The sequence below is a fragment of the Gavialis gangeticus genome, unplaced genomic scaffold, assembly GCF_001723915.1.
Source record: "Gavialis gangeticus isolate Ggan-Ray unplaced genomic scaffold, GavGan_comp1, whole genome shotgun sequence".
NCBI lineage: Eukaryota > Metazoa > Chordata > Crocodylia > Gavialidae > Gavialis > Gavialis gangeticus.
In genome coordinates this window covers 3,674,926-3,690,071 of record NW_017729020.1, presented here as the reverse complement: position 1 = coordinate 3,690,071, position 15,146 = coordinate 3,674,926, and the positions used below count along the sequence as shown (strand labels likewise).

At 42.2% G+C, this 15,146-nt stretch overlaps 1 protein-coding gene across 2 annotated transcripts in view; it reads left to right on the top strand.

The window, feature by feature from the left end:
• MXD1 (MAX dimerization protein 1) overlaps positions 1-7,491 on the top strand; it is a 28,870-nt gene extending 21,379 nt beyond the window's left edge. The window contains exons 4-6 of one of the 2 annotated variants that reach the window (XM_019514362.1): positions 556-670; positions 2,198-2,357; positions 2,641-7,491. In XM_019514362.1, the coding sequence (XP_019369907.1) occupies positions 556-670; positions 2,198-2,357; positions 2,641-2,825 (460 nt within the window). In that variant the 3' untranslated portion in view covers positions 2,826-7,491. Of the gene's footprint in view, positions 1-555; positions 671-2,197; positions 2,358-2,637 lie in introns of both variants that reach the window. The other variant, XM_019514361.1, reaches the window with a different exon arrangement.
• Positions 7,492-15,146: the final 7,655 nt, after the last annotated feature.

The following is a 15,146-nucleotide window of genomic DNA, read 5'->3' as shown; positions in this document are numbered from 1 at the left end:
AAAAAAAAAAAAATTGAAACATTCTCCAGCTTATTCATAGATTGTAAGGCTGGAAGGGACCTCGGAAGATCATTGGGTCTTCCACCAAGCAGGAAAGGTAACTGAGGGTCCAGTGACCCCAGCAAAGTGGCTGTCTAGTCTCCTCTTGAAGAGGAGACTAGGGTTACGTACTTGCCTCTAAAAGTGTCTACTCTATGAAGGAACATAATGGCTTGGGAGAACATTCTTCCTTTTCTGGATGGCCAACACTTCACAGCTCTGATCTTGGGAATAATACATTGATATACCTAATGTTGGGGGAGAGGCATCTGGTATTACACCAAGATGCATTAAGTCACGTAGCAAAAGAAAATACAGAGCAATACATGCTTTTATATTTCTAATCCAGACTACCCTCTTGTCACATAATGTTGACAGGACTTGTCTAAATACTTTGATTTATATTTGCTGTAGTTGCTTGCAGATGTTAAGTGATGTTGTGAGATGCCTTATCTTACCTAGTTGCTACTCGCACAAAGTATATTCGGTATGACATGCACTCTTTGTTCTGTATAGGCGTGCTCATCTACGGCTGTGTCTGGAGAAGCTGAAGGGGCTGGTACCACTTGGGCCTGAATCCAATAGACATACCACACTGAGTTTACTTACAAAAGCTAAATTGCACATAAAGGTAAGATCAAGAACATTAATAAGCATATAAAATAATTGAATAGAAAGCAGTGGTAACCCTCATGTATGACAAGATTTGTGAGGACAATTGTGAGTGTTGCTTTGGGGTTAGTACTTGGACTCGACTCTCTTGCAAACCAAATAATTGATTGTCATAGATAACACAAAAATGGGGTGGGGGGTAAACGAGACAATGACTCTTTTAAGCAGCTACTTCTTGCTGACATGAATAAAAACATGAGTGGAGATCAGCCTTGCCTAAAAGCTTTGCTGGTTAGTTTCTTAATCTTTATGCGGTTTTACTCCCACATCACCATTCACTCGGGACTAATTTTTAATGTTTATACTCAGCTGTATTGTGATAGTGTCCAGAGGACCTCTTTTCAACCTTGGCAGCTGCTCAACGTTTATATTTGCATATGCTCAACATTATGCCTTTAAAGAATTTGCAATCTAAATGTTCTTGCTGTTCATAGCCTTGCTCTAAGGAAGTGACGTGGTCTACTCTCAGTTGACGTAGTTAGAAGCCTTTCCTGAGGATACCAAGTATTTTATCTTCCAGTTAATACCAGGGACTTGAAAAAGGGGTGGGGTTGGGGGACTTCTTTGGCGTCAGGCTGGCTACAAATAGCTAGATATCAAAGTCTTGGAATAGATATTAATAGGATTGGGCTGCTGCCAGATGAGTTGCGCACAAACACTTTTTTGAGAGGGAAGCATCATTTATATGCAATCCCGTGTAGCTTCAGGGTGATTCTCATCTAGAAGTAGGTCTGGTGGACCCTACAGACAAGGCACTGCTGTGCCTATCTGCACAAGAGCACCCCGTTTGAGTTTCAGTTCCACTGTCCAAGTAAATGTGGGGGAGAAGGGGGACCAGCAGGTGCAACTAAAAAGAGTATGTTTCCAGTGTCCCAGGAGGTGTGTACAGAAGCAAAGAAATCCTGCCTATTCTGTGTGAACAAGTGTTTGTCCACTGTGTGAAGCATGTGGAATAACTTCAGCTGTGCTGCTGGGATCAACTTCTGAAACAAGCTTTAAGTCATAATGACCAAGGGCTTTTTGAGGTGATTTGAACTATTGCCAGTGAGAACAAGGGTTGGAGTTGGTGACCTAGAAAGTGGTGGCACTTGTGTAGATCCTGGGACAAAACTTGGGTTTTTAGGCTGCAGGTTTTGGCTACTAGTGTGGGTGTAGCAAACTCCATTTGAAAAGCTGTCTGCTCAGATGTTTCAGTTGTGTTTAAAATACCTCCATTATTTTCTTTTAATTTACTTTTAGTTTAAAGCTGCCTCTAATGCATGTGCCTAAAAGGTGCTGAATCTAGGCCAGTGCTTTGAAACCTGGGTGAACATGATTAGTCAACTAAAGCCATGTTTTGGCATCTAAAAATAACCTGGCTTTCAAAGGTGCTGAGCACCCACCTCTGGGAAGCAGGCCACTCCTTTAAGTACCTGAGTTAGTAACATTTGGATTTGACCCACAGTGACCAAAAGAACTAAACATGTCTCCTCTTCGTTACCCACAGAAGCTTGAAGACTACGACAGAAAAGCAGTACACCAAATAGACCAGTTGCAGCGAGAGCAGCGGCATCTGAAAAGGCAGCTGGAAAAACTGGGCATAGAAAGAATAAGAATGGACAGTATAGGATCCACGGTGTCATCAGAACGGTCAGACTCTGATAGAGGTGAGGTGCTTTGGTTGATGAAGGCTCCATGGGTCATATCCTTTTCCACCTCTTGGGAGTTTTAAGTGCAGTGCTGTTCCACCCTGGTCATGTCCCTGAATAAACATTGATGACTTAACCTGTCTAAGTCATTCCAGGATTTGAGCAGGGTGGACTGCGTATGTGGCAAAATACAATTTAAATACCTAATAGGTGGAATGAAGCCTGTCCCCCACTTTGTATTAGAGACCTCAAATGTTGCCTTGGAACAGTTGTTTACTAAGGATCTTTTTGCTTACAGAAGAAATTGATGTGGATGTTGAAAGCACAGACTACCTAATGGGAGATCTAGACTGGAGCAGCAGCAGTCCGAGTGACTCAGATGAAAGGGGAAGCATGCAGAGCATCTGTAGCGACGAGGGATACTCCAGCTCTGGCATTAAAAGATTAAAGTTGCAGAACAATCACAAGCCTTGTCTCAGCCTATAAGAAGCAACTCCAGTAGCTGTTCCATCCATTGCTGTTTCCCTGTTGGATCTTCTTAGGTAGTATGTTGGACCGTCCCATAATTCTCTTGCACGTAAATTTAATGTACCAACAACATTACCAAAATCAGCTTTGCCCAAGTCCCAAAACAGTGCTTAGGGTTGTGGGTTACAAGCTACTCTCTGGAGCACACATCTGATTGCATCCACTAGCTTCTCTTTCTGTCAGTAAACTCATCTCTGTGAGACTGTACATTCCAACAAAATTTTAAAGCACCCAAGAATCTTTTTGCAGTAATAACAACTTAAAAAAACCTCTACTTTTTCCCTCTTCATTGTTTTGCCTTGCTGTTATTGCCTAGTATTCTAAATGTACCTTGTCTTTGCCTAGTGACAAACGTATCTCAAGTGTCTGAGCATAATTGTTTGGACTACAATCTGAAGGGTGAACCTCAACTGTGTTCTAGTTTAGATCTGGAAATCGGTGGAGTGAACTTTCAAAGTGATGTGCGGAGCATATTGGCTTTGTCAGCCCTCTGGTACTCCTGAGAAGTATGCAGCAAGATCCCAGACATCACTTTGAACAGTTGGTTCTTAAATGTTCAGAGTGCTGTGTTTGTATTTGCATAGCCATGTAATTGTATTTCTGGCCCAGTCCTGTTGTCTTAATCGGAACTTGCACTGACTTCCAGTTTCAGTCCCTTCAGTAGAGCAGCCCTGTCTAGCAAGAATAGTCCCATCAGAATTGATCTCAGACTGGCAACTCATACATGCCAGTGGGAATTTTAACTGCCACAGGACTGTGGGACCAAACTTGTGAGATTCTTGGCACATTCTGTAAATTGCAAGGAGTCTTCTGAGCTGTAGGACCTTAGCAAGGCAAGTACTACTCCGTCTCTTGAAAGTACATCTGTTTTCCACATTTCCAAGTTTCTTTAATACCTAAAACCAAATGGTACTATTTCTCCAGTGCAATTCATGACCTCATTGCATTACAGCTGCATATTACTGTTCTAGGCAAGTTTTCCTAGAAGTTTGTTCATGCTTCTTGTCTCTGGGACAATTTTTTTCTACCTCAGAGAGATGAACAAAGATTATCTCAATCCCTTTAGCACAAAAATAATTATGCCTCATTTGTTTTAGATAAGTGATGCTCGGTCCTGTTGAAATCCATTTTCCTATAAAATTTAGCAATAACTGAATGAGGAAGGTAGCTGTGCTATCTTCGGTTGTCAGTGATCGAAAAGGGCACATTTTACTGGATGTTGCTAATAGTACGTTACTACGATTATTCAGTGAAGTGCTATTGGCATTAAAGCACTTCCTCAACTGGTTGAAGTATTTTTAGGCACTCTAAATCTGTTTCATTAAGGATTTTGCTTGCCAACTAAAAACTAATATTTTTTTTCCCAAGCTGTGGTTTCAAACCTTGCAACATTTTCATTTAAGCTGAATAGAGCACATGTAAATGTACATAAAACATATGATCTATAAATAGTATTTATTCATTTTATATGAAACTAATGTAATGGAGATACATTCTTATGACTTTGTGCTTTTATAGTTGTTCTGGAAACTTTGTATGTAGAGGTCTGCTAACTGAGACATAGATTTCCCCCCCCTTGTCCTTTTTTGCTTGAAAAATTTTAGGATCTTTATATTCAGCCCACTTGGCAAACTTTGCAATGACTGTTAAACATTTGTTTCTGGTAATAAACCAACTCGCACAAGATAACCAGAGAGAGCCAACCAAGCAACTGAACTTCACTCTATAAAAGGGCTATGTAGCTTATTTAGTGATATGAAAGCCCATTTTTGTTGCCTGTTTGCCTGAAGACTTTTAAAATAAAAAAAATGCAGTTGTCAAGTCTTGACAAGTCAAGCTGCCAAAAGCCACTAAGACAGTCTATAAATTGCAAATGAATGAACTCTCTAAAGAGACTTGTTTTTCTTAAAATATCCTTACACTATTTTTTGGATCATTTGAACTCTCTGAAACAAGAGAAAATGGGAAACGGGGCTAGTGGATTGCTCATATCTCCAAAGTCTATTCTCCTTTTTGTGTGTGCTATGTTTTGAAAACGAAGGATTTTTTTTTTTTTTTAAAGAGCTGGAATTTTCAGATGTCCAGCAGACTTGCACTGAACTTACAACTTGTATGCCTTTTGCATTTTTAAGCCTACTTCCTGAGTCCAAGCAGAAAATCTTCAGAGAGCTAGCTCAAAACCTGTAAACTTTTTTAAATAATAAAAAAAATTGAATATCTGCACTTTGAGGTCCTTCACTCCAACACATTTTTGCCTGAGAGACCTCTCTGGCTTTTTCTTTTCTTTGTTCCAAATGTTGCATAAGCTGCCTCACAAATCCAAACCTAGAGTTGCGGATATTGCTACCTTTTTTATTTTTAAGGTCAGAGTAACTAGAATTTTGGAAAGCATCAGAGGGTTAAAATTGAAATACAAAATTGTATACTTTGTATTTTCTTTTTATTATTATTTAGAAGTACCGAATCTTACAGATTCAGTTTACTGTGTCTTTTAATTATTGTTTTGCCTTTTTCAGTTCACTTTTTTTTGTGAACTATTGCGTGTGTTGTCCCAATATAAAACAGTCATTTTTTGACCTTTGCACTGGATGTGGTCTTCTCAATCTTGTTGGCATAGAAAATATTGAATTTTGAAAAACAATGCACTAATGTCAAAACTGACACAAAGGTATATTCGGTGTCTTTTTCCAAAACTCTAGGCAGGGGAAGTAAATTTTGCTAATGGGAGCTCTAAGGCTACTCTTTTATTGACTAGGACCAGTTTTGGCAGCTTCAGATCTTTCTCGGCTAGTCGACAAGCCAGGGCCTCAGGTGGCAAAGCCTACTTCCAAGGTTGCTGAAATGGTAGCACTGTTCTCTGTTTTGCCAGCCTTTCCTTGAATTCACTGATCCACCAGCATTATTACTAAATAAGCTGCAGCAATTTAAAATTTTTGTAGACTTGTTTAAAAAAAATAGGGGGGTGGGTGGGAATTGAGGGGCTACTCATATACCCCAAGTTTACAACTGATGGTTGCACAGAAGTGTGTTAATAGAAAATACACTTTTTTCTTTTCTTTTTGAAAGGGCAGATTATAAAATACTGCCCTCAATAACAAAGTGTCAGTGCAGATGGTGAAACCAGGCATGCACTCAATTGAACTAGAAATTGGAAACTCTTGCACTTAATCAGAGCAGAAATTTTAAAGTTGCAGTAACATACATGTTAGTGTAGGTCTGTCTTTAAACATCTGAAAGTATTGGGTGTACCTGTTGAGGTTTTTTCCCCTGAGGCTTGAGCACCCAAGCAAAACTTAGTCTACAAAGCAGAGCTTTCAAGCTCCTCAAGGTGCTGTTTGTTACATCTTGTGAATCTCCAGAGTCATTGCTAATACCAATTTATGATGTAAATTCAGAGAGCACTTTTTTGAGCAGCACCATAGGTGCCACTAACTTCATATCTTTCAAGATGATCTGAAATACTCCTGAGCTCTGGGCATGAGCAGGCCATGTTCTGCCTATTGCCATTTTAGCACTTTGTTCTCTAATATGGCACTTCTCCCTCCACCTTCCCCAAACCTACTACAGCTCTGAAAATGAAAGGAAAACTCTGTTTGGTTTTACTCCAGAGCTACAAATCTGTGCACTAAACCTATAAACGTGGTGGAAAGAGAGCCCAGGATTCAGGGTGAAAGATGGGTGGTGGGTTTTCACTTGCTTGTTCAAAGCATAAGAACCAGATTAAACAAGCTTCTGAGAGATTTGTGTAGCAATACATTAGGGCTTTAAGTTCTAATTTTGCCCCTTTTGTAACAGATTTCAGGTTTTGACACTGTAAATTACTGTATTGGGAAGAATTCTGCTTTTGCCAAGCTACATGTTTGCTCCCCTGAATGTGTATATTCTGTTGTTTTTTCTATTGCCGCTTAACTTAAAAGTTGTGTTTTGTGTTTTTTAAACTAGTAGTAGAAACAGGTACCCAGTTCCCGAGTATTATTGAAATGTTCAACTCCTACAACAGCTGCTTGAGTAGCAAGCTGAGTAGATGTGTCCTGAGGTGAGGAAAAATCATAAACATCCCAACCTCACATAGTCATCTCAGACCCAAATCTCTAACAGCCAGTTTAGAAATAAACCTGGGATGTGTTAAGTCTCATCTCAGTTACTACTTTGAGATAACTCTGCCTCATTCTTTAGGTGGAAGTCACTTGGGCATCTCTCAGCTGCTATTTGCTAGATAGCTGTAGTGTGACACCAGACAAAAAAATCCCACAAAAACCTCTGAGCACATTATATATCTTCTGAAGTGCCCGGACCTCAAATTGATTTGGATTTCTTTAACTCTTTTATTTGTGCTGGGGTTTTTCCCTTCCAAATTGATACAAGAACCAAACTTTCCTGTCTCCCTTCCTTGGGTTGGTCCTTTAAGCAACACTGCTGTCAAACCATCGGCTTTATTTTTGGCAGTCTTCCAAATAATAAACACAGCCTAAACAGGGGAGCAGCAGATGGGAGAATATGAATTCTGTTTCCAGATGTTCAGTTCCTAATGTAAATACCACATCATTATAAATCCTGTGTCAAGACCATATAAAGGTGCTTTTTATTACAGTTAGCACATGCATTTTTAGAAACTACATGTTTTAGAAGACCTTGCTGTGTATATGTAAACTTCTGTATTGTTCAACTGTTAGAAAATAAATTATTTCATTATTAAAGAGAGAGTCGTCCTTTCTGCATTCTTCTCATCTGAATGGGAAATAACTTGGAGCTTTCACCACTTCAGTGATTTCTGGGTTCCTTTTTAATAAATGACATGTCCTGTGAACCTCAGCAAGTTTCATTCATTGCAAGAGTATTCGAAGGAGACGGATAGCACAGGTCAATGCAGTTTGGAACATCTAGTCTCCAGGCAGGCCTAATGTCTTTCCTGCCAAATTTGTTCAGGAGCAGCTAATGAGTTTGGCAATGTATCCTGATGCCCTTTTCAAAGAGTCTTCATGGTCCCTGGGCAGATGGCAAGGTGGACACTCAAAATGGATTACACCTTGCATGACATGAGCAAACTTTTTAGAAGTTTTCTAGGAGGAGAAATTGCAGCTGAGAAAGGGGTTTTTAAAGTAACCTAATCAGTGTTGTGAGGTGGAGGAGAACATCAAGGGAAAAAGCCATGATGCGTATTGGTGGGACTACAACTGCTTCCCTTTTTGGCAGTAGTTGATATCCAGAGCATCTACTTCCACCCTTTTTGTATTAAATCTCTGTTCAGGAGATGGAGTGCTCCCCACTTCAGCATCCTTGAAATGAAAGGCATTTGGTAAGACCATGAGCATGCTGGATGTCAAGTCTGCTACTGCAGCGTAGCTCCATGCCTTGATTAACTCTTTCCAATCACGCAGCAAAAAGGACATCTATCTCAGTGTGGTATGGTCCTCACTGTAGAGAGTGCATGGGTAATGCCAAAAAAGTTGGAAAAAACCTTTATCAGATGATACTCTCCTGCTAATACTGCAGTGCTGGTGTTCTTGGTGCTGTATGAGAGGAGGATGTAATGTAATTCTTGCTGTGTTACAAAAGTAACTCAGAGTGTTAGTGGACAGGTCTGTATCATCTTGGTGGGAGGTGGCCACCTGCCAGTCCTGGAGGGTTTGGTTCTTGGTCCTGTGCTGTTTAACATCTTTATCAATGATTTAGATGAGGACATGGAAAGCATGCTGACCAAGTTCGTGGATGATACCAAGTTCTGGGGAGGAGTGGTCACGCTAGGGAATAGGATGCAGATCCAAGTGGACCTGGACAAGCTTGAGAGGTGGGCAAAGCGGAACCGGATGCAGTTCAATAAGGATAAATGCAGGATGCTTCATCTGGGGAGAAGTAACCAGCAACATGAATATAGGTTAGGAGAAGTGCTGCCCAGCAGGATGGCTGAAAAGGATCTTGGGGTTATAGTTGATCACAGGGTCCATGTGAGCTGCCAATGCAATGCTGTAGTCAACAGCTAATAGCATACTGGGATGCATTAGCCAATGCATCATGAGCAGGGCTAAGGAAGTGATGCTTCCTCTCTCTTGACAGAGGGACTTGAGTGAATATCGAGAGCTGGGAGAAAAACTTCACTAGGGTGCCCCAGTAGAGGGCAAGGAGCAATGGCCATAAACTGTGAGAGGGTGGTTTCAGGTTCGATGCAAGGAAGAACTTCTTTATGGTAAGGGTGATCAGAATCTGGAATAGACTTCCCTGGTAAGTGATGTAGTCCCCAACCTTGGAAGTCTTCAGGAGGAAACTGGACGGACACCTTGCTGGACTCATTTGATCTCAGCAGTATTCCTGCCTAGAGCAGGAGGTTGGACTCTGATCTGTTGAGGTCCCTTCCAGCCCTTAGCCTCCATACGTTTCCATAAGACAAGCCTGACAAAACGGATGTTGGACTGTGATGTTTCTAGCTATCGTGAAGTACTGCAGAGCCACCTCTTGTTTGGAGTCTGTTTCTATTTGAAATCTAACCAAGCTTTTCCTTAATGGGCTACACCTCTTCTAGCACTTGTAGTTCTCTTGAACTACTTTTGTAGTTCTACAATTGTTTTTCATTTTGGCAAGAACCTGCCAGTCCTGGGATTAAATTGGAAAGGCAATGGGGGTGTGTGCATGTGTGTGTGCTTCTCACTTGACTAAGGAAAATACAGCTTCATACAGACCTGCTATTTTTTAAGCACAGTGGTGTCTCTTTCAAGTTCCCCTTGCTTGCAGATTCAGAGCACTCCTGCTGCCTGGAGTGTGGTCATTGCTAAAGAACTATGAATCGGAAAGGAAACAGCATCTGGCATTTTTATGCTGGGGAGGAAGGGATGATTACTGCGCAGTTACAGATGATGTTTAATGGCACTCAGTCCAGGGAGAGCTGTTCATGTTTGTGCAGTGCAGAGCATAGATACTTGGGAGGCAAGAAGATAACATGCCAGCTTTTACAATCCAAGCAAGAATCTGAATGCTCTTCCTGACCTTAGTCTATATAAAACAGGTCCCCTCTTCTTCATAGAGGGGGGCATGTCAGTGAAAGCGATGGCTGATGCATATTACTAAAAAAAAAAAAAAAGTGTGTGTGTGGGGGGGGAAGTTTCTATGCCTCTTCCCTGAACTACTGCATGTGTTTTTCAGTAGAGTGGAGACTGCTGAGTCTGAACATCCATAAGCATATTGCAGGCACTATTGGAATAGTAGGAGAAACCTGGTCTATAATAAAATTTCTGTGTGGGCAGAATAAAACCCTCTTCACTTTAAGGGTGTGAAGGGAGAGGGAGATTACATGTTCTCCTAGATCAGTCCTTCCAGGAGGAGCACAAATCGGGCAAAGCAGGTTGGTACATCAGGGCCAAGGAGGCTGGCAGGTTATACGTGTGTTCAAACTCACCATCTGTGGCTTGCATTATCTCCAGCTGCTTTTGACTCCCCAGCCCAAAGGAATCCCTGTGGTAGGCATCATATTTAGTATGCCTGTGCTTGGCAATCTATCCCAACTTTGTCTCCACTTCATTGGGACCCTTTTGTCTGTTGTTCTCTTTCATCTGCATTAATATCCTCCTTGCCTAGAACTGTGGGTACTATTGGGTCATCTGTGCATGGCAGTTACAGAAGGACCAGCGCTGAGTGGTTATTTCCTTTTTTCCATTCCTAGTGCTGAAGGGACCTGCTGAGCCCAGTCTCCAGACCATGGTTATCAAGCTCCCTTTTTAAAAGCTAGTTAGGACTTTGGGCCCAGCTGGGGACTGCTTCAGCACCTCGCTCCCTGCAAATGTGGTGTAGACAGAAATGTTAGCAATAAGTTCTAAGACTGGTCCATGATGGACAAAGGATGATCCTGCCTTGAGCAAAGGATTAAACTAGACGGCTTCTGCAGGTCCCTTCCAGGACTGTTCTTCTATGATTCTATGATCCTGCCTTTGCCTGCTGGTCAACATCTCTGTCCTTAGTTGAACACAGGCCAAAGTAGGCATTGAATTTTGGGGCAATGCCTTGCTTTTTTATCACGACACTTTCCTTATTCCCCAAGACCTTATCTCTTCTTTCTTGGGTCTCTTTTTATCTACTTGACCAAAGTAAATAAAAAGTAAATATGCTCTTTGTTTTAATTTCTTTTGCAAGGTTTACCACAGCTTAACCTTTGCCCATTCTCACTTTATCCTCATGTTGCTTGACCTCCAAGAGGTGCCTTTCTTGGCCAGACATACCTTTTATCCACTCTTTTAAAGCTCTTCCCTTTACTCCTAATATCCTTATTGAATTCCAGTTAGATACAAAACCCTTCTCTATGAGTTTTATTCCCTCATTTAGCATACAACTTCCAGGCAAGTTTTTTTGTTCCATCTTTGATTTAAGAACATCTCAGGCACTGAGGTCCTTGGGTTTTTCTGTCTGGTTGACTTCATTAGCACATTACCTTTATTTCTCAAAGTTTGCCCTTTTCTTAGCAAAAGTCATACTTAGGACTATTTCTGTTTATCCTTCCACTTGATTTAAACTGTGTCAACTCATGACCATTTAATTTGCTGCAGCTAACTCTTGGTATTAGTCTTGCTGCTCACAAAAAACAAAATAGCATCCCGTCTTATTAGGTCACTATTTGGTCAGCTCTCACTTCCACAACTATCTGGGCCTGGTTATCATCATCAGCATTTGCTCTTCTACCCAAATCTGGGAAGTTAGTCTCCTATAAGGTCACATTTCATAAAAGTCTTTTTTTCTCTCATAACGATACAGAAATCCCTGTATTATATATGGAAATCTAGCCCAGGGGGCCTTTAGCAGATCCTTTAGTGTATCAGAGGAGAACTTCTGTTACTATCCTTCCCTGAAGTGCTTTCGACTGAAGCTGATTCTTTTTTCTATCCATTCTGTTTCTTCTTATTTTCTTTAGAGTCTACACATCAGTAATGTACAACACTATCAAATACAACTGCTGTGTTGAGGTTGTAGCTCAGCCTGAGAATGCCAGCCAAGAGGAGGGCCTGTGAATGTCCAGTGACCTGAATAAAGTCTCTGTAGTCATTGTTATTTTACCAAGTCCTGCCACCTTTCTGCCACAAGAGACCCTAGTAGTATATCCTTAATCTTCTCTATTTTGGGTTGAACTCCAACTTGATTAGAAGTGGGGAAATTCATGTCTTACTAAATACGGTGGAAGTAGGGACTGTGTCTTCTACCCTGTACACCCCACGTCTTTACAGAAGCTGGCTACCTAGCTTGAAGGGATAGTGGCCATCAACACCATCAAAAAGGCAGCTGGTCTCAAGGCATGCTGGGAGCCTGACTCAATGTAAAAGACCAGTCTGGGGGAAGCAAAGCACTTATATGGAGGAATTCAGAAAGCGAAGGACCGGAGAAAGCTGAGCTTGCCATTAATTGGGGTAAGGGATGTTCTTTATCTTTGCTTTTTGGCCTATGAGTTATTCTAAAGTTGAGGTCCTTAGTGAGTATGTAAGTTTGGTGCAGTGTGTGAGAGGAATGTTTGAACCCAATACTGTAATTTTGACAAATTAGAAATATGGGGATGGTCCCAGCACTTTCCTTAAAGCTCATGTATTGTGTAAGAACTCTGTGGGTGTTGGAAACCACTTGCCCAGATATGTTAGCAGGACTTATTCCCAACTCAGGGACTGACTGACTAAGACCTGAAGGCATTAACTGTAAATTATGAGCAGAAATAACTCATGTTTTGGCATTCTCCAGTCCCTAAAGCCCCATCAGGAAAGTGCTAAGCCTTGCTGAATGGCACAGATACCTGTTTCCTTTGGTAGCCTCTTGTAATTTAAGCTGCTCTGACTGAAAAGTGTTGTTTTTGCTCCCTTGCCCTGTGTCTGATCTCCATGGCAGGGAGCTGTAGGGAGAAGCTATGGTTTCCCTGAGCCTGTTTTGAGAATCTGGGATCAAATCTATACCTGCTTTCACTTGCCAAAAGGCTCTTTCTCCTCTGCCAGCTGTGTTTGGACAAGCCAGGTATCCCTCCTTTTCCCAAATAGCTTGTACAACTGTATAAACAGCCTCTGAAGGGCAGTGCTCTGTTACTGGTACACAAACAAGGTGTTTTATAAAATAAGATCATGTAAGGGGCCGGGCAAAACCAATTAACGTAAGTCTGCCGCCATAAACCATTTGAAAGCCTTTCTGCTTTGTTGCCTGTGTCAGCAGTTTTTATCTTTTTCTTTTCCAGCTTAGAAACTTAAGGGACTGTTTAACTCCTCAGATTTTTTTACAAAACTCGGTACACTGGCTTTCTTAGCAGCCTTCAGGAGGCCCGGATTCAAAGGACTTGTGTTGTCTTCTACAGCCTAGGTATCTAGCAAAACGGTTTTGAAAGCATCTATGCACTAATAGGTTATGTAGCTGAGTGGAAGCCTTGCTCTCCATTGGCCTGCACCCCTTTAGCATAAATCCAGAGTAGCCATGCATGGCCTAAAGATGGGTACTGAAGCTTGTCACCTCTAGGAGGCTGATTCTGGCAAGAGGTCTCTTGCTTTCACTGACTTCCTAGGAGCTCAGACCTCAATGATAGTGTTTAACTATGGGGAAAAAAAAGTGTCCTAAATAGCTCCTGTGGGTAAGCTTGCTGCCAGGCTGACATGCAGACAGCTCACCTGCCAGAGATTTCTTGCTAGGCAGACTTGCTGTCTGCCTTGCATAGAGGAAGCTTTGATGCTGACGTCAGACAAACAAACAACATCTCATTCCTGGAATATGCAGAGGCCCCACGAGAGACCCATTGTGTTTGTGCAACATCGCACGTGCTGAGGCAGTGTCTGTCAGTCCAAAGGACTCTCAATCTGAATAGCCAAGGCAAGATTTTATTGATGTAGGGGAACAGCACTGAGGGCCAGGGAAGAAATGACCTACCCTTTCCACCTGAGGGTTTGGAGTCTTTGGCACAGTTAGCAAGGAAATCCAGCTCTCCAGAGTCCTAGAAAGTATTTAACCCAAAACCTCAGGGATGCTCAGCAATATTAGATACACCAGCACTGTGTTCCACACGTGTCCTACTGTTTTGTGCAATGACTTTGGTGCAGGCTTTAGCTGGCAGGCAGCTGGCTCCCGGCTATAACCACCCTGTTATAACACATTGTATTTCTACAGCACCTGCCATTTCAAAGCCATTTCAGGGGGTGCTGTAGGAATTCCTATACCTGACCTATTGTCAGCTGTGGGCATCTCAACTGAACTGGGAATTGTGCCGGTCACAAGTAACCCTGCTTTAAAGTAAGTACATTGCCCCTCCCTTCGATGTCTGTGCTGCCTCAGGAATGGATGGAGGCAGCTAAGTCATTGCGTGTAATGCCCAGCTGTATTTATTGCATTATTTCTAAACAATAAATTCAAACTGGCTAATGGGAGGGTGAGGAAGAGAGCCATGGAAAGAAGCCAAACTCAGAACCCTTGCTCCAAAACAGCTTGAGGAAAGCTGAGAGCAGCTTCTAGCTCTTTAAATGGGCCAGTAAAGCTTGCAGTGAGGGTTGGTCAGAGAAGAAGAGGAGCAGGGGTAACTCTGCTCCCCAGGAAAAGGCCTGTGTTCTCTAAGAGGGTAGCCATGCTTCAAATGAGCAGTTTTAAAGCCATCTGGCTGTGCTCTTCAGCCTTTGCTCTGTTTTTTTTTTCCTTTCAGTTCCCCTTGCTTAGTAAACAAGAAACCCAAACACGAGGCACAGTGCTGTCTGCTGACTGTGCTGTTGCTGAGGTTTCTGCAAGAACCACAGGATACCCACACAAGCATCACACTCTGCAAGCCAACAGAGGGGAAAAACCTGCCCAGCTTGCCAAGCCAGTAAGTAGGAGGCAAAAGAGCAGAGTGTTTCTGGTAAAGGAGGAAATGCACCTGTGTGCCAGCTGCGAGAAAGCAAGTCTGAACCCTAGGGAGTCATGTCTCTAGACCTGACTTCCCATGGAGTCCCAAGACATACTGCATACAGGTTACGGACTGTTCAAGTGGCCAACAGAGACTTCCTATGCCTGAAGAAGGGTGACTGTGCCTGAAAGCTTGCTAAGAACTTTTTTCCAACTACTCAGTTGGTCTAATAAAAGATATCACATCTACTCAAAGAACCTTGCCTGCCTCTGTCCTTAGACCAACACGGCTACAACCAAAAATCCAGCAATTTCTGCCGCCCCCCCCCACCAAAGCTTTAAGTGTTGCCAGCTGGGGACAACTTTTTATAGATTCATAGATTCATAGATTAAGGGTCGGAAGGGACCTAGTAGATCTTCTAGCCCGACCCCCCGCCAGGGCGGGAGAACAACAAAAAACCCCAAAAAGAGAAA